This window comes from Rhopilema esculentum, chromosome 3 (assembly GCF_057945365.1).
Source record: "Rhopilema esculentum isolate cy_ngs chromosome 3, ASM5794536v1, whole genome shotgun sequence".
NCBI lineage: Eukaryota > Metazoa > Cnidaria > Scyphozoa > Rhizostomeae > Rhizostomatidae > Rhopilema > Rhopilema esculentum.
The window spans coordinates 7,979,500-8,005,103 of NC_142817.1; the positions used below are offsets into that span (position 1 = coordinate 7,979,500).

Here is a 25,604-nt window from a genome sequence, read left to right on the forward strand (position 1 = left end):
TTGATAAATGATTTGGGTAAAGAATGTGTTAATTATTTAAGTAATAGAGTTCCAACCAATCATATTCGAGAAATTGCGTCATAACTTCAGGAACAAGCTGTGCTTCGAACTAAATCACAGTCATTCTGAACTACTTGAAATGGTATTACCTATCATCAGTGGAAGGAGGCAGCGTTATAGAGCCCCCTTGTAAATGCCAAGAATGAACCCTTTTCTACTTTTTGCTATGCTTTTAGAGAAATTTTTCGAGAAGGCCCCTCTTGTATTTTTCATAGCAACACTTGTTATTTCATAGTTCCCTGGACGGAACTTTCCTTTTTGCTTTTTTCTTGAAACGTGTTTCGCCCAAATTTTCTTCTCGTATTTCTTTTTTTTTAAATAGTAATCCGTTAGCAGACTTGGAACCTTTCATTGTGGGTATCTCAGCTACCTTGAAGATATTGAGCTAAATTAGAGATTAATAGAGAATATTTAGAGATCTCTTGCGCTTTTCTTTCAAAATATGTGACCAAAATTAAGAAATTCTTAAAAATAGATTTTTGATGACGTCATACATTGGTAGACTATTATTACATTCGATTTTCTTAATAATGCTTTCTTTGCATCACTCTAATTTTTTCACATCTTTTTGCTTTTTGGTAGTCAAGCGAGAGAAATTGTACGAATAGCAATCACTGATGAAGGCATCACCATAGATATATTGCGACGTAGTAAACAAAATACACTCGTAGTAAACAAGACACCCACTGGTGATACACAGGTGCATTGCTAGAACTCTCGCCGCTAGTGCGAACAATTACAGGTTCGAGTATACTCCTCCACTGTTCGCGAAACTATCACTGTTCTCATTTCAAGTGGCCAACTTTTCACCTTGTGGGACTTGCAGGCAGTGGTTGCACCAGCTACTGCAGAATTGGGGGGTAATGGGCGTGAGCAGTGAGACCACGCCCTTTGATCCACGAAAATATAATCTACCTCTACCTAGCGCCTTTTAATCAATTTATAAAAGAAACATGTTTTAACAAAAGTGGGATGCCGCTACTGCTTGCAGGTGGGTAGGGTTATGTCTCAAAGAAGAGTAGTCAATTACGTCAAAAATCATTTGCCCCACGTGATAGTACAGGGCCCACGAGGGGAGCGAGCCAACTTCAAAATTGTTGTATCTTCTTTCTCTTTAAATCTGAAAGGGAAATCCAGGGACGTGTGCCAAGAGAGAAGGCGATTGAAAACGAATTTTGTCGGTATTATTGATTCTATTTACACAAATTACTAATAGTGACTGAATATGCAGAAGATTATTTGTTAAAACCATCTTAAGAACAAGCTTAGTTGGTATTCTACTTGCTAAAATTTATTAAGCACCTAAATCGATGCTGCTATGCAACACGACAACATAGACACACCTAGTTCGATACGTAAACACGATACACCATCACACGAAATGCTTTTTAACACGCAACAATATGTAAATGTGTAATATATTTCCACGGAGTTGTGTACATCATAGTATAATTTACTTTAAAGTCGCCAGTTACCGCACCAGAGGCGTAACGGACTAAAGTTACCTTTAGTTAAAAAACTAAGGGGCTCCTCGTTTAGGGGCCACAAAGAAAAACTATTGTTTATCTTGTTTGACTATGAAGTAGGTATTCTGGAAAAGATAGATGAGTTCATGGGTCCCCAAGCCTTTATGATACATCGCTCTAAAATCTGAATGACTGGAAAGTCTGTTCAGTAGCATTTCATGCTTTGTCTGAACTGTTTTACCAACGCTTATTATTGGGGGGCCTCGCATGAAAAGCCTAGGGGTCTCGAAATGAAAAACCCAGGGGCCTCGAAATGAAAAACCTAGGGGCCTCCAGCCGCCTCCGATACGCAACTGTATCGTACCCTAAACTACCCCCAAAACAATTGCGAAAATTTACTCCTAATCCCCCTCCCATTGAAACCCCGTTAACGAATTTGGCAAATTTTTTTCGCAATCTATGAATGCTTCAAGAGAGTAAATATTTGTTCTCAAGCTTTCCTTTTCACACAAAGTCGTTTTGCACGAATCTCGTACACAGTCACGTCCCTCTCGCGTAGACACACGTAAGTATTAGACTACGTTAATATGCAGTGAACAATCAGGCAGGTTTCTAGTCCATATCAACTGCAACCCCCACCCATAAATATTTTCAGCAATCCTTCTCGTCTGCTGAGGACAACCCTAAAGGATCTTGAGGCCATTGCTAACGAAATCAGATCTTTACGGAGGCGAAAGTAGCTTTGATTATTACAACATACTAGCTGTCATTAATGCGTAGAAACTGCACAATTATGGGCTTTAGTGTTACAGGGTGCCTCATGAGCATACTAAAATTTCAACAACCCTCCCCCTATCAGAGCAGAAATTCCATTCGTAATTTCAAGAAATTCAAATTCGCAGAAATAATATTGCGTACCGATCTTACTTGTTTGGTAGTTGTAGCAATAATATCAAGTCCCCTCCGTTAAGGACTTTGTCCGAAATTCAGCACAAAATGGCTGTTATCCGGCTGTTTTGTGTGAGAGAAGAACAAACGTGTGCGTGTTTGGTGATTCTAATTCTAAAATCTGCTACTGATACGCTGCGATGCATTAATGAGGTTATTGAAAAAGAAGGATGATCATTTAAAAACAAATCTAACCATTAAGTTTTCAAAAGAGCTGCCTCCTTACTTTGAGTCAGCGTTTTCCTGATGTCATGTCCACCAAGAAAAGGGCAGGAAGGGTTAAGTGTCACAGAGCCAGAGCTGAGCGCGGTCCCAAAAAGTTAGGATGAAATCTTATGCCTTGTTTTTATATGCCAGACCTGTGTTGGGTTAATATGTCCGGGGTTTAACATTTAAATCTAAGAAGAGATTGGATATATTTCATCTTTGGGGCACCAGCCCAAACATTTGTGGCTCTCAAAAGTCTTAGTGGTATAATTTGGTTCCTGTCTCTGTTAACTATCGCAGACCAAACAAAAACTAATGAGGGGATTCAGAATATATCTAAGTTAAAAAGCATTCCCAGGGCATCCATACAAACTGTGAATAATGAATTATACAAAACACCAACCACAACTTAAAAACTGTTTTGGATACAAAACGTAAATGCGTAATGCTTCAAAATAAAATATTCAAAATAAAATACATATGTCAAAAAATAAATGGTCACTCCTTGTTCCCAATTAAAATTCCAACGTTGATGTGTTTTTGGATTTGTATGTACAATATATGAAACGTGTTAAACGACATACTTAATAATGATACATTCATGGACAAAATGAATGTGAGTAACGTTCTACAACTTTCCTCAATGCTTATTAAAACCCTTAAAACCAATTTACCAAATAGTTGACTTAAAAGACATGAACAGGTGGATTGCCCTCCCAAACACAAGCCACGGGTCTTTAAATGACACTTTCATCTAATGCTATTCAAATTGCATTGTGTAAGGGCAATTAAGTGTCTATGGTACTTTAAGGCAATAATTTACTTTCATGAATTACAATACAGCTTTCAAGTTTGAGATAAAAATTGAACTTTCAAATTTAAACAGGAAATCGCATTTTAAAGGATAAGGTTTTTGCAATTTGTGAAAGAAATTTAGTGTAGATAAAACCTTAGGACTGTATCGGATTAAGACTGGATACAAAGCTTTGTTTTTTATAAAAGCACGATAACCTTATCAACCAAGACAGCAATGCATAATAGGGCAAGATAATGGTTTAAGCCACAGCTAACCTCTTAAAATTGACGAATTTCTAAGAATGTGATAAAAACTTTTATAACCAGATATTAGAAGCTCCTAACCATGTACTGCATTAATATAATGTACTGCATTGGTCCTGGTAAACGTTTTGTATAAGGTTTGTGATCTAGCATATCTTAAACTTAATAGATACTTTTGTCATACTCTAGTATATATGCCCAAAGTGAAAACAAGATGGCTTCAATTAGTTCTTACAATATCAACGTCACAAGTTATAAATCAGAGATGACTCTTAATGCTAGTGCTTTTGAGTGTGCTAAAGAGTGAGGTGATTAGTACTCCAACTTATTACTTTGATGCATAAGTCTTGTAGCCATCAAGTGATGTCATCTGAGTGGAATCTGAATTTCGGCTGGCTCGAGATATCTTTCTTAAAGTAGGGCGAGATGATGTCTGTGGTGGTTCTGAAGACTTCTTTGCTGGGTGTCTTGCACCAAGGTCCAGCAAAGACTTGATCATAAACAAAGTGATGTGAACTGCAAATGAGCCTGCTCCAAGAATGACTGCTATTTGCACCAGACAATCAGTTCCTGTACAATTCACTTCTGGCAAAAGCCTTGCTGTACCATTCAGTGACTTGTTATATATAACAACGGCAATGAAATACAGAGTATTCAAAGCCAGGGGATAAATGATATGAGCAACCCTTACAGGGACAGAATTTAAAAGAAAATCAACAAGGAGAAAGGCAGTTGTCACACCATATGTGTGTATTCGTAACAACTTACCTTTTGAACTTGAAAAGAAGATATTTTCTTGATAAAACAGTGCTGCAGCTGTGAAGCTGAAATTGAGACATATTGCTAGGTCATAAAGGATCCACTGAAGCTTGTGATACCAAAAAAGGTTCATCAGTTTTGTTTCCTGTACCTGTGTTGTCTCTTTGTAAACTGGCTGAAATGATGCTTCGATTAGTCTTTCTGGAATGTCAGTTTGACTTGTGAATGGTAGTTGTTGTTCAGCATCAGAAATGGTTTCCAGTGTTGGGCTTTTGTTCAGTTTTCTTTTGTGGCTAGCAAAGAATGTCTCTCTATGTGTGCTAAATCGTCGTATCTTCCTGAAGAAAGACACTTCAGTACAAATAGCACTGACAAAGAAATAAATGGCACCCAGTGCTTGTGAAAACTGAGGCATTTGCTGAAGGAATGCTGTTCCATTCTCCAAAACACTTGCAACTGCAAAGGCGACTGTGTACAATGCGAAAATACTTCTTGTGACAACCAGAACAAGTTTTGGCAGCCATGGAAACTGAATGGAGATAATTAAATAGCATTTAAGGTTCTGTAGACTGAGAGCTGAGAATGCTGAAAAACAGAAGCAATTGAAATAGGCTTTGGCATTGTTACAGAGCTTGACAAACTAAGTTTTACTCATTTGATGCTTTTGCCAAATAAGGCTCTTTTCTTTATTCATATATTGATTCATATATTCATATATTCATATTTTATTCTTTCTTCATAATTAAAACCTTGGTTGAAATTCATTCATGACAAAAAAGAAACATTAGCAGACCTGGCTGTTCCTGGCAGCCAATAACCAGATGTCTCCTAATTTTCTATTTTGCTTCTTTCAAGTTGAAAGTTGGAAGGATTTCAAGATTTTATGTTGATCTCAAACTGTGCTTCAGTTTAGGCCTGATAGCTTTTACAAAACATGGTATATACTTTGTTAGTTAGTATATTTATATGATTTTCTTATACTAAAACTCTCAAGTTTCAGTACCTAATCTTTGTTACACAAATGGTATATTTTCTTGTACCTCCCCAACATCTAAATTCAATTCAAGGTTAGCACAAGTAAAGGAGAGCAATTTGACTGCCAACCAGCTAAAATGGTATTGCCTATGATTGACTAATGTTAAACTGCCAAATTTTTAATATGTGAATTAAGAAAAGGTCACAATAACTGTCTGCTTGACGGACTCCAAGGAGTGCTTGCGGTGAAAAATTGATGAAAATGTAGCAAATAATGAAATACCACAATGCGACGAGAATGAACAAAAATAAATGATTGCCTTCATTAATTTATGTGTATTTATTGTTGTTCATTCTCGTCGCATTGCAGTGTTTCTTATTTGCTAAATTTTCAATTGCCACTTATAAGCCAGAATGATACTTTTAGAGAAATTTGCAAAAAAGATTTCTATTTATTAATCATTAAAAAGTTATGATGAAATGCCTGTGCTGAGACCAAGCAAATTGAGAATGAGATAAACTCTTTTGTTTCACGGTACCTATGCCTTCCTAGCCCATAACCTGATTGAAATTACTTTTTTCCTTTTGATGTGAGGTTCCAATCTGTGAGTTGAATTTCTACATGTCTTCCCACTGAGGCTAGAGGCAATCAATATTATTAACAATGCCACAGGAGTTCCCATCAACAACATCAAAAAACCTGAAGACTGGGTGTTCAATCTGATGTTTGCGAAAGGCCTAAACCATGAGCTTTACAGCTTTCATGAAGTATGAATAAACAATCTATTCCAAGAGGTATGCAAATCCCAAACATTTAGTCTGACAATCTGCTGGTTTGCAACAAATGTTTGAAACGTTTTCAGAGTTTTCAATATGCAAAGTTTTCAACTTTTATTGCGCAGATGTTCTTAATGTCAAGCAAAAAAAAGAGCTTGCGATAATGAATCAAAACATTTCATTAATGTTTCATTTCATATTTTTCTGTGTTATTTCTGTACCTAAAATATTAATAGCAATATGGGCAGAAAGGCAGATGCAGACACTTCAAAGAATACCAAACTATCTCATGACCTAGAGGATAAAAAAATACATTATGCTTATAACTGATATAATCTTATAATTGTGTTCAAGGCCTTTTCTTGACAAAGCCCTGGGGATAAACATAGCCAGTGAATGTACAGATATAGACCAAAACCTGCTTTAATATTTCGAGCCAAAGCCATTATTTATAGGTTTGTTGTCATGTAACCATAATAATTTCTTAGCTAATAAAAATATTAGTTTAAGAGGCCATACCTTCAATACACAACAAAGTAGAGAAATAGCAGTGATATTATTGTCTAAATGAAGTAATTGTGGTACCTAACTTAGTTTTAAGCTGTTTTCAGCAGTGCATGTGTTTCCTTGGAATAAGTACTCTTTGAAAATCAAGTGCATGCAATGGCATATGATTCTTATGATGCACACAAGAAACTGTGTTAAAACAAAGAAGGGAAGGAATATATTAAACTTTTCTGACTGAGGGCAAAGGAAATCCCTGGGATAAAATTACACTGTGCAACCTGCTAAGGTTTCTTGTTTCCTAACTAAGAGTGATGGTGAAAATGCAGAAGATGAGGAGCCGATTTAAGAACTCCTGGACGAACTTGGTGATCCCAGGCTGGACCAATTTGTTGCTGGTTGCTTCTAACTTCTATTTTGTACATCTAAGTAGTTTCTGAACAAGTAGCAGTTTTTGCGTCTGTCATTTCAAACGATGCATCTGCATGTTTTTGTGGGTGTACCTTATAACCAAGGGTTTACATTTTCTGTGAACCCTTTTTTCTCCCATTGATAATTTGAGGTGGCTTATATACAAAAGTGTTTATAATGGAATAAATACAGTTTGACTTTATCAATATTTCTCCACAACTCCCTTTCAGAAGCAGATTGGAGTCCTGATCAGTGTTGTGGTTTCACAGAGAGTTTGTTGCATTAGTTTGATAAATCACCATATCGAACTAACAGTAACACCCCCCAGATTAACATGGTTCCAACAAAAGGGAGCTTGTCATGGCAACATTAGTTGACTTTTCCAGAGATTGAGAAGTAATTTGTCCTTTGTCTGGGGATACCCTGCTTCGGAAAATTGTTATTTGCTGTACATTGAACATAGGATTTAAGTCTTGGTTTTCAATAATCTGTAGATTTCTTCCAGATTCACAACAAACATTACTTCAATGGCTTTAGAACCCATTCGAATTTCAATATTTTAGAATCCAGCCTAGAAATGGGAGCGAGATCTCAGCCCATTCGGAGTCCTTTAAAGCAAAGATCAAGATTTACTGACAATTTAATATTTCAAACAATTATTGAAACGTCTGCAGAAAATGTAACTTAATTTAACTTATTACAAGTAATGACTGTACATTTTGCAGGCGCATTGCAATTTTGCGGTTGAACTCCGGATTCTTCATTGACTTCTTCTGGTAGTTAATTAATCGCGATAAAAACCTGGAGAAATATCTCAATTGTGCAGCATGCTCTTATGAGTTGAAATAGTATAAATGTTTAGACTTGCACTAATTGGAAACACAAGTAATCATTTAGATAATTTTACTAGCTAATTCTAAAATATAAACACCAGAATACTAATTCAAAAACAAGCCTTCGCCAAAGTCAAAACAAACGATCGCCGTGATCATACAGAGCTCGGACAATGTTTCCTCGCGTTTCGGAGGGAAACGCTGCAAAGAAATGTTATCAACTAATCCGTGATTATCCTGCAACACAAGAAATCTGAAAAATTTCCATTAAATCATAACAGGATATCTCGCTTATTTTTCCATTCTTTGACATAACCACAGGCAGAGAGTTACATGAGTAACAAGACCACAAACTTAATTCATGGAAATGGAAACCCAGAAATACTCACCTTCGGGTTAGTAAAGTCACTCCTGCTTGCGAATGAAAATCCAATCTTCACAGGCTTAAACTGTCCACGAATCCATAAATAAGCATCAATTTTATTGAAGCCCATCGCACAGCTCGTCGTGTTCTTGTTTGTTCGAAGCTAATTTATTGGTCTTCAGGCTACCGGTTGATCATAGGGAAAACAAGGCTAGGGAAGTAAACTGTGGTAAACAACAGCTTGTCAAATGTTGCCTTCAATCATTTGCAACATCGTCTCAGCAAAGCATCAAGTCTGAGTTAAGAGGCAAACGCTTTTAGGAATCCCTTCTTTGCGACTCCACAGCTGGGCCGACACGTCTATTGTGCACGAAGAAATTAGGCCACCGTTCTTCATATGCTTGAGGAGCGTTACCTCATGCCCGGGGGTAAATTTATGACATTCGGTATATTTAGATATTGCATATGAATTCAAAAATAAAATCACTTAAAAACAAGAATATTGATGTGTTTGATAGCGAGGCGTGGTGATTAATATAAAATATTTACAGCTATTTCATTTGTCAACACATTCTGAAAATTTGTTTACGAATAATTTTCTTTGTGGTACCCATTGTGCAAGAATAAGAGGTTTCAAAAGACTTGAAGTGGCTTCAAGATAAGTTAAGTAGCTCTAGAGTATTGTAAGATATGTCAAATATTTTTCTAAAGTTTCAAAAATTGGAGAAAGCGTTAAAATTTGAGTAAAACCATATAAAAGTTTAAGTATTGCGTTTCAATAAAAAGATGACATTTCCAAGAACAGAGATAGGGAAAATGACATTGAAATTCAGAGGTACAATTTTATGAAATAGTTTAAGTAATGAAGACAGAGACATAGAGAGTAAAAATGCATCAAAGAAAGGCTGAAGAAATTGAAGGAGAAATTAAACAAAAGAGAAATTTTGAAGCGACAATTATGTGCATTTTTAGAGATTTATTTTATTATGCCAATCTTTGTAAATATGCTTTAATTGTTTTAATTTAATGTTTCTTATAAATAGTAAAATTAGCTCTTGTTCTAACTATAATTTGTAGTAGATGGCAGGTCCACATCTGCAGTATTGAAGCCACAAATAACTTGCTTTAACAAAAATATATGATGACAATGATAATGGTGATGAAAATTTGACGAAATAGCTCCAAAACTGCAAATAGATTAAACGATTCGATAGTAAGTATATTCTTCACATGCTTAGAAAATATATCCCTACAAGATCCTAGTATCAAGGTAACAGGAGAAAATAGGGGATATTTAATGGAATTATCTCTCTGTATTCTTATTCCTTTAACTGGAAAAAGTGTAAGAAAGTATAAAAAGCGGCTATTTTTTCTCAATTTTGGAGTTGTTTAAAGACAAGGTACTTTGCCATGAAACTGATTGTAATTTTCTACAACAACTTGTATGATGTAACCCCCCGACCACTAATGGTATGAGCGATTGATAGACAGATCTCCGTACAAGCGGCCTTTTCGCCGCTACGAGTTTTTCAAACTTGCTCCTTTGAACATCTTGCTTACTTGAGTGGCCATTCCGGGCTGTTGATTAATATTTTAAGGTCATTATGTGAATCCTGAATCATAGTTCGAAGCCAATATGATTAAATAGAGAAACGCGGACGTATTTTAATCGAGAAGTAATGCCAAAACCGGGCATTTAGCCGCCTAATATTGTACCAAAACCACAACCTGTAATTTGGGGATTCTAAATAAACTTCTATTCAATTTTTTATTGTTTACCTCACAAACCATGGATAATCTGATTGAATTACATTTGTTTGTTATGAAAGAAGCAGCTAATGGTCCTCTCTGAAAATCTATTGCTGTAAATTTGAAGGAGGTATTTTCTCCATTGGGCCTAGAATATACACGAAAGTTGGCAGAATAACAAACATCGGGCATGGAGCTAAATTTTTATTACTATTTTATTTGCATAGCTGTCCAACGAAACACCTTGTGATCCGGGACCCTAGCTATCTAAATCGAACCAAAGTCAGGCACCGCGGAGCGTTGAGAAAAGTGGGGGTCTAAAAAAGTGGAGGGGGCCAAAACCGTATTAAAAGAGGCCTTGCTGGTAGTTTATTACTTAATATTTGGAGTTTTTTGCAAAAAGCCCTAAGACCACCCCAGGCCCCCTGCTCCGCGGTGCCTGAAAGTGCCCTGGACATTTCTGTAGGGCCCTGTAGCGTAGTTGCGGGCCGAGAGCCTCAATTCAATTTTGTCCTTCGGTACTCAATTTATATACACAACATACACGTTCCATATTAGATTCCACTTCAAATAAAGTTTTCTTTCTCACAATATCACGATGGTCCAAAAGAAAAATATGAAAAAAATTTTTTCGTTCTAAAAGTTGAAATAAATTGAAAACAGCATGAATAACTTGAAAACCTATAAAATTTTTAATTCATCTCAGACACGTCGCGATCCTAGTGAACTCTCAAACTAAGGCTGAGCCCAGTGACGCCCGGGAGGGGGGCCAGGGGTCAACTGCCCCTGTTGCCTTTTGATAGGAGGGGCAAGGAGGGCTAAAGTGTCTTTTTCACAGAAATGTCCTTGACGCCGCTTTTGTAGGAAATTCATGAGATTCATATGAAATCCCAAGAAACTCAAAACTTTTAAAGAAATTTCTTGGTGCCAAAATTTAGTATATTTCATAGATTTTCTACCTGAAAACTGCTTATCAGTTCCACGTAAACTTGGAAGTATGGCAAAGATAATGTTTTATTTTTATGAATAAATACTATAAGATTCTCCTATAAACTTTTACCCAAGGAAAAGACGATGGATGACAAATTTGTTGTAATGAGATTATATGTTATCTTCTTTCAAATTAAGTTGAATCTGGTTCAGTTTGACCTTCAAAGGTATTGTAAGAAAATGGCCCGGTTTAGCAAATGTCTGACTTATCTGGGGTAAAACTTTTGACACAAATAAGGTAGGAAAATTCAATGTGAAATGAAAATCGATTTGACTTAGTGAATGTTTCACTTATCTTGGAATTAATGGGATTAAACTGTAGAACCAGAGTGATTTAATAACTGATAAAATGTATTAGAGGACAGTAGAGCCCCATTGTGACATCTTTATAATCTGTCAAACTGTCAGGCTTTTTTATGCATGTGATAATATGCATGCAGACAAGCACTGACAATATTAGTTTCAATGTTTCATGGGTCGAGAGCAAGTGGCCTTGTTGGGATTTCTTGTTATACTACATAAATATATATATTACATTTTAATTAAAAGCAAACTATCTCATTTAGAAAAAACTGTTTGAAATTACTTTGATAACATCAATAAAGGAATCTGAAGGAAGTGGCTCTTCACATGAGCCTCAGCATAGGTTGAGATTTTATTGGTGTTAAAAATTTGGCATTTAGTAACATGAAATTTTCTACCTGGAATTTTTTTCTGTTGTGTTGTTATTCATTTCCAGAGCCCTTTTCAGTTCATTGTTTAGTTAGTGGGATTCATCCACTTATATTGGGTTGAGAGAAATTTAAAGTCACGTGGAGACTTCAGCTAGGATGAAACTTCAAGTTAGATTGAGAACGAAGCTGAACTTGTCCAAAGTTGAGATTTCAGAGTATTTGTTTAATTTAATTTATTCTATTTTAGAAAATTTATCTTATACTTTTGGATTGTCATCGCCGTTTTGCTTTGTTTCTGAATTTTATCCTCATATTGAGATTTCATCATGTGAAACATTGCACCAGAACAAAGAATATTATTGCAGTGATGGCCAAACTCAATTCATGGTGAAAATCAGGCTGTGTGGATGATGTGAAGGGCATCCCATAATAATCATTTCTCAATCAAAGACAGTTATAATAAGTTTAATATGGCATTTTTATTTAACTGGTAAAGCTACATTGGCTTTTCAGACATATATTTCACAAAAGTTCTTTAAATGCTTCCACTTTCCACTTTAATCCTTGTTTAGTAGTAGTGCTTTGGATAATAAAGTGCTTTAGATCATATTACATCTTTCTCTACCACAGAACTAAGAATAGTAAAAACCAAGATTTGACACCAACAACATGATTTATACTGTACAAGAAGCTGACCAACATAAATAAATCTCAAGTCCTACTAACAAAAAATCATTTGGAAAAGTTTTACTTAAGGTTTACTATTATGCATCTTTTTATGAAGATGTCATAATGAAACAATTCTTGAAGTTTTGTACAGAATGGTCTTGGTCAATAATACTTATGGCAGGATAAAAATCTGTTTTGCTAGTCTTTGTGTCCATTTGCTAAGAAAGCCAAAGTAATTCTGACCTTATCTCTGTACTAGAAAAATATGACCTATGGATTGAAAGAATACACATAAGGTACTCTTGTGTCTTTTGCACAAATCAGACTCTTAGAATTTCGAGATGATTTCCGTAGCAAATTGCAATCCATTCTGGCTGATTTGAAGCCCATTGAATTTGGTTAATTTCTCCTTCTGCTGTGTATGCCAAGATTGGATCCTCAATTGCACTTGGCATTTGCTGTATATCCCAAATTAGTGCTTGCTGGTCATCCCCTGCAGTACAAATATGACAAGAGGAATGTGGAGCCCATGCAATTCCATTAATGGATGCACGATGGTTGCTTAGCCTAGCAACAGGAGTACAAGGCACCCTGATGTCAAGGATAATAACCTCTAGGCTATCTAGGCCAAATGTTGCTAAATAGTTTGGATCCTGCTTGTTCCATGAAAGACGTAACAATGAAGTATGCTGTGGATCTTCATAAATTATTGTGGAATGTTCCAAATGTCGCAAATCAAACATTCTCACAGAGCCATCAGCTCCAACTGAGGCAAACAGATCACGGCCACCAAAAGCACGGCTAAAAGCAATATCATAAACCTCTTTGTCATGTGCAATAAGTTGTGTTTTGACATGTCCTTGAACTCTTCCAATTGGTTGGCCTGTTTCCAGCCCCCAAATAGTACAGGTTGTGTCAATACTAGAGGTTCCAAGAAGATTTGGATCGATTTCATTCCAGTCAAATGAGGTAAGAGGAGCACAATAGTCTGAGTTTTTGTTGTTGTTTAATAACGATTCCAGCCTAACTTCCTCAGTACCAACTCTCCAAACTCGTAAATAATCCCCAGAAGTTGCTACAAGATCAGGGTAAACACCTTTATTGTCTGGAATCCAGATAATCTTAGTTGTTGGGTAGGGATGATCGAAGTTTGCCCTCACAGAAAACTCTCCACTCTCTTCCTCCAACTGCACAATCTGCACTTTGTTACTATATTCTTCGACAAAACTGCCAAGTGCCAGCCTAAATCTTTTGTCTGGTCGTACACTCCAGTTCATGCCGTACAATGTCCATTGCGCGTCATACTTATAAATCTCCTTCCTCTTGGTTCCACAAATGGGTATATGTCCACCTGCAGGCTGGGAAAGTGCCATTTTGCATCAAATTGTCATATCGAAGTTTCTCAGTTAACTGCGCGCCTTTATAATGCGAATAAACAAAAATGCCTTTTGAGACTCCTTCCGACGCTTCCTATAGCATTTAAGCGATTACAGTTCCTTCTACTTCGAACAGCCAACAATAGATAAACCTATTACATTAAAACGGTTGCTTTATTGACGCAAAAATGATAGAAAACTTTAGCCGCTTCGATGTTCTGCTGTCCATGAAGCTTTTTATCACTCAAACACTGCCATCATGTTCGCACGAACTCCGCACTCTAAATAGTTAGTTACCAGGCTCCTGAAAGCAGGTAGCAACCTGACTCGTCGTCTCCCTGCGCAAAGCAAAATGGAAAGGGGTAAAAAATGCAGAAGGATACTCTCACCGCACTATTTCGCCTACCCACCAGCACACCATACTGGGGATTATTAGAAGAAAGTTGATGTTGGCCAATGTTCAGCAGAATTATGTACAGGAAACTTATGCTTCTACAAAACTTGTTGAAATCAAGTGCATGAAAAAGAATGGCAAAGAAAATACTAATGAACCAAATTGAACAGGGAAGAGATAAATGTTGGTACCGCGAACTCAGAGAACAAATGCGAAAGTATGAAATAGCAGAAGGTAGAGAAGACATAAAAAAGTATAAAAAATCCAAATAGAAAAAAAATAATCAAAGAAATAATGCAGAAATATGTAAACCAAGAATACAAAAATGAAAGCAAAAATATGACAAAATTAAGATTTGTACATAAAAACCAAGTCAAAAGGAAACAATATATGGAAATATGCAGAACAAGGGAAACAGAGAACATGATAAAAAAAGCCTTAATATGGAGGCATTCCATTGTAATTACAAAGGAAAAGACAAAGAAAATAAATGTTCATTATGCGAAGAAGAACAAGACTCAAAAGAACACGCGTATGAATGCAAAACAACAAAAAACATCTTGAAAATGAAAGAAATGACACCTGAAGATATAGAAAGTGAACAAATTAAAGATGTCATAAAAGTTGGTAAGTTTAAAAAAGCAATGGAAATTAGAGAACAGATATCAAGAACTAAAGAGAGAAAAAAACCGATGTCAAATGAGCTTGCACTACCAACTGAAATGATAGTGCCCGTTGAGAAGGAGTGGCTAAAATAGAATCACACAAGAATCACAGTAGCCGCAGAAAATTCAGTGTTTAATTATAATGGGGTGGGGGCGGCTTTAGTGCTTAAAACTATAAATTTAGTCTCTTCATTGCATGAGAAGTATAACACGTGTTTTAATCGAACAACCGAAAACTCAATAACACGTAATTTACATGATTATAGCAGGGACAGGAGAGGTGCTTACAAGAATTAAAGACAATCTTTCACGACGTTGATTGATTATAAGAACAAAGGAATTTTTATTTTGTTTCTAGTCCCCCTTTAATTTATCGCATTGTAAAAAATATGGCGGAGCGCTGGAATCGTTGTTAGGCTATTGTTCCAGCTATTGTTCTCGTTACCCAATCCACAACGAGACAGATTGCCTTTAAGTGTCTTTGCAAAAGTTATACAACTGTTGTAAGCTACAGTTACAAATATAATTTTTCTCTATTCATTTTATTTTTATGTAATTTTTACCAGTTTAGATCAAAAAGTCTATCAGTTAACTTGCCAGAAGAAAATAAGAGCTTCATCATCTTGTTCCCCTACATTATTGATAAGATGTAAGAGAAAACTAGGCATCTATTTTCTGTTTAATTGACATAGAAAGCAGTGCTCCTTTCATATCGTATAAAGTTTTTTACCTGGGGTACCAGGCCACATAAATTCGAGCGCGGAAGAAGCGGAGAATAGATGCTCATTCGCTTCTCTGCTTGGTATTCTATTAACGCGTTTGAAATTTTGTGGTTCTGGTACTCAGGGTCTATGTTTTTGTGTTTCTAAAATGTAGCTCTAAGTATTTGATATTAAAGAAACCAGGCAAACTTTTAGCACTGAAGTAAAAAAAAGTTAAAAAATGGTGTGCTAATCTCGAGCTTAGTTTTTCTTAAAAAGTTAATAAGCACTGGTTGAGCAGGGGCGGATCTAGAAATTATTCTGAGGGGTGCTAAAACGTAAAGCTTGGTAACCAAGGGTGTTGCTATGCACAAACTCCGTACCCCCTGCTAATAAGCCATAATGAAATGAAAGTCTTCCATAAACTAAAAAGCCTGGATGCCGCGATTGATATAGTAATTTTTGCTACACTTTGATCAGAACTTGGAACTTTGGCTTCAGCTTTTATGCCAAACGCAATTTGCAGCTCTCCCCCTCATATTCACTTAGGGTACAAAAGTATAGAAACTGTAGTCAAATATGATATCATTGCCCGCAGTGGCAAAAGGCCCGAGCCCACAAATTTCCAAAGCAAAGTTTAATTTTTGACTCTTTGCAGCCATTTATTAGAACTTGATCATGGCTGGTGGAATGAAGACCTTAAACATGAAGTGCAGTGCACGTCATTAGAGACAATAGAACAATAGAAAAAAGTCGGACAAAAGTTGAACACAGGGATTCAAACACAGCATGCATGGCATGCATTGACATATGATTCCAAACCAAACAAATGAGGCCCTGAACGTTTCGCTATGGGCCTGCCGTTTTGAGTATTTTTATGAATTTGAAATCTTTAGAGAAAAAAGTATTCGTAGGAATGTAAGCAGGAATAAGAAGAAAACCCCTTTTGGTCAAGAATACTATGGGCAAGTTTTTGAGATGTTTTGTATGTAGTTCTTGAATGATTAACAAAAGAATAACAAGGGCTCGGGCAAGCTTTATCCTCTGAATATAAATCATACCTCATGGTCTATGAATAAGACGTGAAACACGGAGTTGAAACTTGAAACCGTTCTGTTATATAAACCAAAGCGTTTACAAGTTCTGCCGTTACAGCATCGAGCACCAGGTAAAGATCGTCAAAAGACCTACGAAAACATATTGCAAATTTGCACTTCACCTAAGCATTCGTCGCGTGCTGTATCATAATTCAACTCCCCCTGGTCAACCTCAACTCCCCCTGTTCAAGCTTAACTCCCCCTGGTCATAAAACCACTATACATTTGACTGTAGATTGAAGCGAAGAAACTCCCCCTGGTTTGGTCGGTATTCTTTGATGTTTTGGATTTTGAAATCCATGGGTTCTCGCGCCAAAGTTTAGAACCCCTCGACCTGGCACCGTGATTGGCTAGATTCACTTCCACGGGTGCAGAAAATCGTATAATTTACAGGCCACGGGTTCCTCAAGTGGCTGGTTATAAGAGGAGACAATGCTTTCCGAGTCTGTAGAATGCTATACAGTACAACCAGGGGGAGTTTGATAACACTTCAATGCATGGACTGAAATAACAATGTTGAACAGTTGTGAGACGGGGCATTGAAGCGGATATAACAATTTCAGGAGATGTGCATACTTCTCGGTAAAAGAGATAATAAATGGTTTAAATAATTATAAACAAAATTGCGATAGAATAAGCTTTAATCCCCAAAAAGTTTTTCCTCAAATCTGAGGGGTGCTCGAGCCCCTTTCGCACCCCTCTGGATCCGCCCCTGTTGAGTACGAAATCTGTTCAAAAAGGTAAGTTCAGAGAAGTTCTTAGTATGGATAAGAATATTTCATTATGGAACGCTGTTCATGAAAAATTCGTTTCGAAATTCACCTTTAATAATTTAATAATGTATGTTCCTTCGTAATTTCAGTCGAGTTCAAGTTGTTATCGAGTCAAGTCTTGAAAAATTGAAATTACAAATCTTGTTTGAAATAAAATTTTTAAATCACAATCTTGGATTTTTGAACCTGTTACAAATTTCCTTTGGTTAAGGTTGCTTATGACGTTTTCTAAGGATACTGTTGTTTAAAAAAAGTGTTGAAAGTTCTAGTGTTTATAATATTTTGGCATATCAATATTGCTAATAATTATGGCTAATCAATGATCAGCTTTATTGAATCATGATCGGTTGATAGATTGGTGTGATAGCTCTTGAATATGAGGTAACTTTTGAATAAGAGGCCAAAACCGAAACAAAAACAATGGCGGGAAAAGTTGGTAGTTTTTATTTTGGGCAACATGTGATTCACGAAAGCGTTGTTTTCTTCAGATCGAAGTTGTCTTTTGCTTTTGTAAACATCAAGCCGGTGGTCCCAGGTCGTATCCATTTTTTAAAGAGCCTTATATAATGGTTGTTTATTAAGGAAGTGTTTTTTAGAAAATTCGACTGTGTAATGAAATGTAATGAAATGGTTAGTTATAATTATAATTATAAATTAATTCACAATTATTAAGCCACCTGGTTAAATTGTTAGGCCATACATCATTCTAAAACCGATAACAATAAAAACAACATTAAAGAGAGCTGATACTGTTCAATCAATTGTTCAGTTTGTCTTATGGAATTCTGACATACAATACTAATTGGATTATTAAACGAAATACTAGCACAGTTTGGTTTGCTCTTTTTGTTGTGCTTGAAAGTGTTGACAAATAAACATTGATGGCTGAGTCACAGATATTCTGTGGCCCAGTTTAGAGTTGACAAGAAAACTGAACTGACATCAATTTGATTTAAACAGGGTTTCCATGACAATTCTTTACACTATTTTTGTTTTCCTTGAATGATAATTCCTTAAAAACATACAGATGTTTTAGTGTCATCTATAAGAGAAGCTCCAAGATTTTCTGACTTGAGTCATGATGAAGTTGCAGATCTGTTCATTAGTTCACAAAAAGTCTCCAATGTTGTGAAAGATGTTTATAATGCTACATCCTTAACCTTAGCTGTCCAGGTAATCTTTTGTGCAATCTTTTGTGGCATTTAGGGCTTGGGTGCACTAGCACTTGAAACATGACAAAATTGTGACAAACGTAATCCTTATTGTCTTATAACAATAGGTGTTTATCTGCTATATAACATTCGTAGTGCACCCAGCAAAATTCATTCTTGCTGAATTTGTCAACTTTTGCCTAATCCCTCGAAAGGTTCCGTCATCCTGCCTTGAAGCAGGATGAACTCATGACAATGGAAAGCCCCTGCTGCAGATAAGTCAAGTTTCAGTTTTGAAAATGAGTGAGTTCTTTTAAAAAGAAGGGAACATGTTTGGTCTTTGCCCCAGCTGAACCCCATTTTAAGTGCTTCTGTGTAACTGCTACCCCAAATATCACTCTCGAGAAAAGATACTTCTCTCTGACCGCTCTGATTGCATCTGCTATAGGGAAACTCTAAAGGGAGATTATGCTCCTCTTGTTCTTTTCCAATCAATTTAAAATGTTTAATAGCAGGGCCCATGCCACAGGGGAGGGGGGCACGCCCTCCATTTTTCTTGCTAACTATAGGCATTAAATCCCCTTTTTTGGTATTAAATAGGTAACCCCCCCCCCATTTTAGAATCGGTGGCACAGGCCCTGAATAGTTGAAAAAGAGCTAACCTGCTATTTGTACAGCCTTGTTACAAAAGAGAGATTTTGCTAGGATTTGGAGTAGAAATTGAATAATTAAAATAAACCAAGAAGTTTGTTGTAAAATGCATGAGAATTCTGCTTTGATAAATGTGAGCGGGAGAAATGATCGAAATGCCTGTTTCTCACGCAAAATGTGTGTGGCTTGGTAGGTTTGCCGCTGTTTGTCCAAGTGGAAAAAGCTTGCCTTGATTTTCCAGTTTGACAATATTAATGACATTAACTTTGATACAAGGGCACCTTGTCTTTTAGAGGGATATTCACCCAAAAAATTTCCAAATTTGGCATTTTTATAGTGTTAAATTTAGAAACATTTAAAGCACGGCCTGTGAAAAAAAATAAATAGCACTTTAATACAATATTACAATACTTCAGGATGTTTTAGTAAAATGGTAAATTTATTCTAGATTGCTAAATATGTTAAAGTTTCAAAAGTTTTGAGTTTCTCTGTGACTCCTTGAGCCTTGAAGTTTTCTATTATATCATTATTAATTAAATCTCTTAACTTGTTCATTATTATGTTTCATCATGCTGTAAGTAACTTGTTATTGCAGTGAAAAAGATTTTTTGAGTTTGAATTCAAAGTCCAGGTAGCCTATTGAGCAGTGTGGAAAATTTTTTTGGATGGGAAAAAGATTTTAAATTTCTAGCAAAATTCTTCTAATACCTGATTAATAGATAAACTAGGTCTACATAGTAACAATGTACTTTTGGAATTTCCATAACAGGATAGGTTGTTGTCTATCCTTCTTTCCAGTGTGTGTATTTTCAAAACAGGTTTTTTCCTTTCCAACTGTTTTAGGATGGGCCAGATGCTGGTCAAACTGTTCCTGTAAGTAATTCTTAAATCACTTTAATCTCTTTAGAAACCTTTTGAACAGGGTTTTGCCAGGGATTATTTTCCTGCAACTGTATTTTGATAAAGATATAGTTTCTGTATTGTTGATTGGACATTAATCACAAAAGTAAAACAAATCAAGTATTTCACAAAGTCTTTTATCAAACATTTTGTTAATGTTTATTTCTACCTGTTTTTGCTGTAAGAAGGAGACAGCTTCTTAAGCTTCTTATACAAAAATCTATGTGTAACATTCTCCATACAGATTCTATGATACAACAAAATTGCAAAAATATTTGTTCATATCCAAAGCCTTTTCTCTCTTTAGCATGTCCATGTACACATATTACCAAGAGTCAAGGGGGACTTTGCAAACAATGATGATATTTACAGCGAGGTACTTTTTTGATTAAATTTGATTCTTTCTGGTCACTATAGCCTTTACTAACTCTAACCTTTTCTGTGTCAATAAATACTGATTTTCAATGGCTGAAGCATTTATCTGTCATTTAGACAAATGTATCATAGAATATGTGAAAGAGAATAAGACTTTTAACAGGGAGGAAAAGTGGTCAAGATTTATTTTAAATGGGCCAAGAGATCCTATTAAACAATAATTTACTGAAGAGATCCTATTAAACAATGCTGGAAATCACTCAAGTCTTCATGAACCAGAAATGGTAAAGCCCTAATAGCACTTTGTGCATACAATATAAAAACATTAAAAAGATTTCCTCTATTCATATTTGTTACTTTTTAAAGTACTATTTAACTATTATCGATAGAGATGTTGAACTGTATTTTTTAGGACAGATCCCATACTTCCCTAAATAATTAATGTAACTTTTCTTGGGCACCTTTTTGTCTTTAGTATATTATCTCTTTTTCTACTTTTTATAAATTTTTATAAAATATCATACAACAAGAGTTATGATAATATGTGGTACCGAAGTATACTTTTCATCTGACTTCTCTGAAGCATTTTAGAGTAATGTTTGTGAATATCCAAAGCAAGACATTTTATTTCCGGAGAGATAATTCAGACCAAAAGTATAATTTGGTGCCATTGATGACATTTTTGCTTTTTATGCCATTTTGAAATTTTGCAGTATGAAAGGCTGTTTTGATCTTTCCAATAGTTAGAAAAACATGATAAAGAGGAAAACCGGAAACCAAGATCCCTTGAAGATATGACAATGGAAGCTTCAAAACTCAGGACATTTTTCCATGACAAAAAAACTTAACCTTGTGTAAAACTGAATAATGTTTTTGTTCTCATAAATTTTAAAAGAATGGAGATAAAAGTACCTGAATTCAGTTTTTAGAATTGAGCAGTATTAGTAAGAGAATCAACCTGTTTGAAGCTATATGTGTTAAAATCCGTTCACTGCTTACAGACAATTATCATCATTCTTTCCAATCTTAGTTCACTGCTTTGCATTCCATAAAAGTACCTGAATTCAGTTTTTAGAATTGAGCAGTATTAGTAAGAGAATCAACCTGTTTGAAGCTATATGTGTTAAAATCCGTTCACTGCTTACAGACAATTTCTTTCCAATCTTAGTTCTCTGCTTTGCATTCCTTGTTTTTTTTTACGTTTTGGCAGTTAAGAAGCTACTTTTTTTAAAATTGATGAATTATATGAACATTAGCGGAAATAACTTTGACAGAAAAGGCAGAATTAAGAAATAATTTTTTAATATTTAAACTTTTTATGCTAGTAAATCTTCAGAAATTTAGAAAACCTCCTCATTTGAGTGATAGAAAATGTAATAGAATTACAGTTGACATAGAATATTGACAACAAAATTACATGTCATACAATTACACATTAGTTGACATTGACACATGACTCTTATACATTTCTTCTAAAAACACAAAATTGTTTAAGAGTTAAATACAAAGAGATGTTCCAGGCAAATGACACATTTACAGGTTCTGCTTAGACAGCAAGTTTGTCACTGCATTTGCAACTTTATCACTACCTGTAACGCAAGATCCTCTGCTGGATGAATAGGATATGTCAAAATAGAATCTAGTATCCAACCTTCAGTGGTGGAGAAATCAGGATGACCCCATCACCTCTCACAAAGAGCATTGGTAATGTACGCTTGCTTTGCTGAAACCAAAATAGTTATACATCATTTTACAGATAAAATTGAAATTAACAAATCTGTTAGAGAGTGTTTGATGCTGTATCAACAGCAGATGTCAGATTTAGTGTGTAGAACTGGATTGTTCTGCTACTTTAAGCTACATATGTAACCAGATCATCATGCAACTTTTTTTTGTCACATCACATTACCTTTCCATAAAATGATACAATACTACTTTCTGGATATTCCTGAGATTCCTAAAGTTTCCATGCCAGTTACAAGTGCCCTATATTGTTGACATGGAACAAACAAATTTACTTAATGTTACATTCTATTTATGTAAATTGATAGAAAACTTTTGACAAAAATCTGTTGAGCCGCTTTGACTTTTGATTTTTAAGAATTAGACATACAATAAGACGGTGCTTGGCTATTGCTATCAACAACATGAATTCCTTTTGTTCTGACACATGTTTTTATGTGGAGAAAAAACATTTGGCACGAAGTACCTTGAATATTTCTTCGCATGTTTCTTCATCTATTTCAACAGTTGTTATGCATTCTTCTACATCTCCAAGAATCATATTTAAATGTTGGTCATAAGCCTGAAAATAACAAATTTAAAAAGCATGTGTTTGATTTGTTGATGAGATTTAAATATTCTTTTTTCTAAATGTGGTCTTTGTCTCTAAAACCAAATGAAAAATTGGCATTGTTTAGAATCCCACCTCAAAAACTGTCAGAGAACTGCCATGACTCATGCTCTGCAACAGATTGGAATATTTGCCTTAAATCAGATAAATCCCCAGTGCATATCAAGTGTCAGCCACAATTGCAGCAGTGCAATTTCTATTGAAATGATTCATCCAGCTGCACAGGATTCTTCTTTAAATGTAAAACTTATCTTGTATGTCTTTAATAATTGACCCTTTTAATGAAGTTTGAATTCGAAGACCCCCAGAGTTGCTGATTGTCTAAATCGTCATTATTGTTTGCTTGTGTACACACGAGGCTGGTTCTTGTACACACATATGCCAACATGTGAAGGATATTTTTATCATTTCTGGAAGTAAAAAACACATGGAACAGGATGATCTAATTTATAACCATGCACAAAGTTTGAGCAGATTGAGCAGATTATAATCCATGTGAAGCTCACGCCGGAAATACGCCAATAAACAATAGTGAGACAATGGTAAATCATTAGTCTACGCTGGATATCTCCGGCGTAAGCTACATGGATTCCACACTGATATGTTACTCTGTCAAGTGGCTCACTCAATTTAGAATGGCACTTTTTTTTCAATCTCGGTGGCGCACAAATTAATTTGTCATGTTTGAAAAAGACTTTTTTATTTGAGCCTCAAAAAACACAATCAAACACTGCCCATCTTTCCTGGTGCAAGAGTGCACCGGTTATTCTAGAAACATTTCTCGGGAGTGCAGCTGCCATGGAATCCATACTGGTACCCAAAAGTTACATACTGTGTTTTTATTGTAATTAGTCTCAGCCGCACAAAAATTTTATCTGTGTTATTTGCAAATGCGCAATTTTCATGGACATGCAACAGAACCACCGCGCATCTTTCAAAGATTGGCACACGCACACTGGCCTATATCAAGTAAACATGAAAATGACAGAAGAAAGAGCCTACATACATGCAATCTGCCCCTAAGCTCTCTGTCATTTCTCATTTTGACATAAATCTTTTCATCAAGGCTAAGTCGAATTAAATCTAGTGGCTCTTCCACAGTATTTGCTTGCTGTGTATCTCCTTCTTCGGCCGCCATTTTAAACGTGCTTCTAGTGACGGGCTGAAATCGAGACCAAAAAGCCCAGAGCCTCTATTTGAAATGTAAATTGTAAATGGTAGGCAAGGAACTGATGAAACTGGTTATTTCGTATAAAGTAAGTGCAAAAAGTAAAATCTGATTATTAACAAAGTACTAATGGAAGAGAGCAGTAAGCCACAAGTTCTTTTAATTACATGTTCTTCAGATAGAGATACAGACTTTCTTGTTGAAGGGTTGATATTTTCTGAAAAAGATGACTGCTCTAACAACGAACCCGTAGAAAAAGTTCAAGAGAATGAAATATTTTCAGAGTACAGTTGGACCCTTGAAAATAAATATTACACCGCAGATTTAAGTCTTATTTCTATGAGAGTGTTTGAACCAACATCAGATATATGGGAAGTGGTGTGTGGCGCTGAAGCCATAGTCTTAGCCTTTGAGATTGAAGATGAAATGTCGTTTGACAGGGCAAAAGACTGGGCTAAATTCCTTGAAGACGGGGATATTGATATCAAGTTATTAGTAGCCAAAGAGAAAAAGTGTATCGAAGCTTTGAGTGGCAGGAAAGAAAGAATCACCAAGTGGTGCTTGGACAATTTCTTTGAACTGGTTGAGTTATACCAAAATGATGACAAATTGGATGATATTCCAGAGAAATTTGGTTTTGAAAGAGTAAAGGAGGCACTGGGTACACATATGTGGCCAAATATGGTAAGGCATGGTGATAAAGCAGTCAGCAAGCAAACAAGTAAAGAGAATAAAGACATTGGCTGTGATACAGTTGTCACAAATGAAACAAAAAATGTTCATTGCACAGAAGAGGACCCTCTGCATAATGGAACTGATACAGAACTGCAGAATTTTGAAGAAATATTTGGAAAACTTCATGAAATGAAACTGCATGCACAGTCACTTTCTGATGAAAAAAGAAAAGAGTATGCTGAACAGGTTACTATTGCATTTTGGAAGGCAATGGGACAAGATGATGATGAGATTGAGGGGTTATAAATATGAATATGATCAATTTTCTATCCTAATTAGTTTTGATTTTGATTTAGAAATTATCACAATGAATTAAAACTGATTACAAACTCTGTTATAATGAAAGGTTGAATCACCTTATGTGAATATGTCTCTGAAAAATGTTTCATGTAATTGTCAGGTAGAATAAAACATACTCCCTCTCTGGGTTCACCTTGGGCGACACTACAAATCAGATTAGTCAAGTGTTCCTATTCATTACCTTCGCTTGCAAGGTGTCTTGGGATGTTAAGAATAAAACACCCATCTCTCAGTTTTAAACAGTAAGTAAAGGTATCATCTTATTTTCAGTCCATAAATATTTCAGGCAAGACATTTTTTTGAATATCACATTTTTTTAAATTTTATCATAATTGTTGAAAAAAATTTATAACAATCTGGTGATGGTCAGGTTTCAGCAATAAAAGTAAACTGGTTTTTAAATTCACCCATGGGTCCTATCTCAGTCAGGTTGCAACAGACTTATTTATTTTTTGGTTTTACATTTCTGAAGATATTTTATTGTGGTTCTAAGATTATATGGTCAAAATTCAGAAGTTCT

The 25,604-nt window shown here is 35.6% G+C and overlaps 5 protein-coding genes across 5 annotated transcripts; 2 read left to right on the forward strand and 3 right to left on the reverse strand.

Annotated features, from left to right (window-relative positions):
• Positions 1 to 1,233: 1,233 nt before the first annotated feature.
• On the reverse strand, positions 1,234 to 8,764 carry LOC135692576 (uncharacterized). Its single transcript, XM_065210755.2, has 2 exons — positions 8,389 to 8,764; positions 1,234 to 5,028 (listed from the first exon to the last, which is right to left on the reverse strand). The coding sequence occupies exons 1-2, from the start codon at positions 8,491 to 8,493 to the stop codon at positions 4,069 to 4,071; spliced, it is 1,065 nt and encodes a 354-aa protein (XP_065066827.1). The 5' UTR covers positions 8,494 to 8,764; the 3' UTR covers positions 1,234 to 4,068.
• Positions 8,765 to 12,430: 3,666 nt separating this feature from the next.
• Positions 12,431 to 14,120, reverse strand: LOC135692577 (DDB1- and CUL4-associated factor 7). The gene has a single exon (XM_065210756.2). The coding sequence runs from the start codon at positions 13,816 to 13,818 to the stop codon at positions 12,766 to 12,768; it is 1,053 nt and encodes a 350-aa protein (XP_065066828.1). The 5' UTR covers positions 13,819 to 14,120; the 3' UTR covers positions 12,431 to 12,765.
• Positions 14,121 to 17,832: 3,712 nt separating this feature from the next.
• LOC135692573 (bis(5'-adenosyl)-triphosphatase) lies at positions 17,833 to 21,552 on the forward strand. The gene is made up of 5 exons (XM_065210751.2): positions 17,833 to 17,989; positions 18,479 to 18,624; positions 20,097 to 20,126; positions 20,461 to 20,529; positions 21,272 to 21,552. The coding sequence occupies exons 1-5, from the start codon at positions 17,872 to 17,874 to the stop codon at positions 21,374 to 21,376; spliced, it is 468 nt and encodes a 155-aa protein (XP_065066823.2). The 5' UTR covers positions 17,833 to 17,871; the 3' UTR covers positions 21,377 to 21,552.
• A 328-nt stretch (positions 21,553 to 21,880) lies between these two features.
• Positions 21,881 to 24,054, reverse strand: LOC135692574 (U6 snRNA-associated Sm-like protein LSm3). The gene is made up of 3 exons (XM_065210752.2): positions 23,888 to 24,054; positions 22,738 to 22,833; positions 21,881 to 22,251 (listed from the first exon to the last, which is right to left on the reverse strand). The coding sequence occupies exons 1-3, from the start codon at positions 24,017 to 24,019 to the stop codon at positions 22,168 to 22,170; spliced, it is 312 nt and encodes a 103-aa protein (XP_065066824.1). The 5' UTR covers positions 24,020 to 24,054; the 3' UTR covers positions 21,881 to 22,167.
• A 14-nt stretch (positions 24,055 to 24,068) lies between these two features.
• LOC135692571 (alpha- and gamma-adaptin-binding protein p34) lies at positions 24,069 to 25,173 on the forward strand. The gene has a single exon (XM_065210748.2). It carries the CDS (start codon positions 24,179 to 24,181, stop codon positions 25,028 to 25,030), a length of 852 nt encoding a protein of 283 aa, XP_065066820.2. The 5' UTR covers positions 24,069 to 24,178; the 3' UTR covers positions 25,031 to 25,173.
• Positions 25,174 to 25,604: the final 431 nt, after the last annotated feature.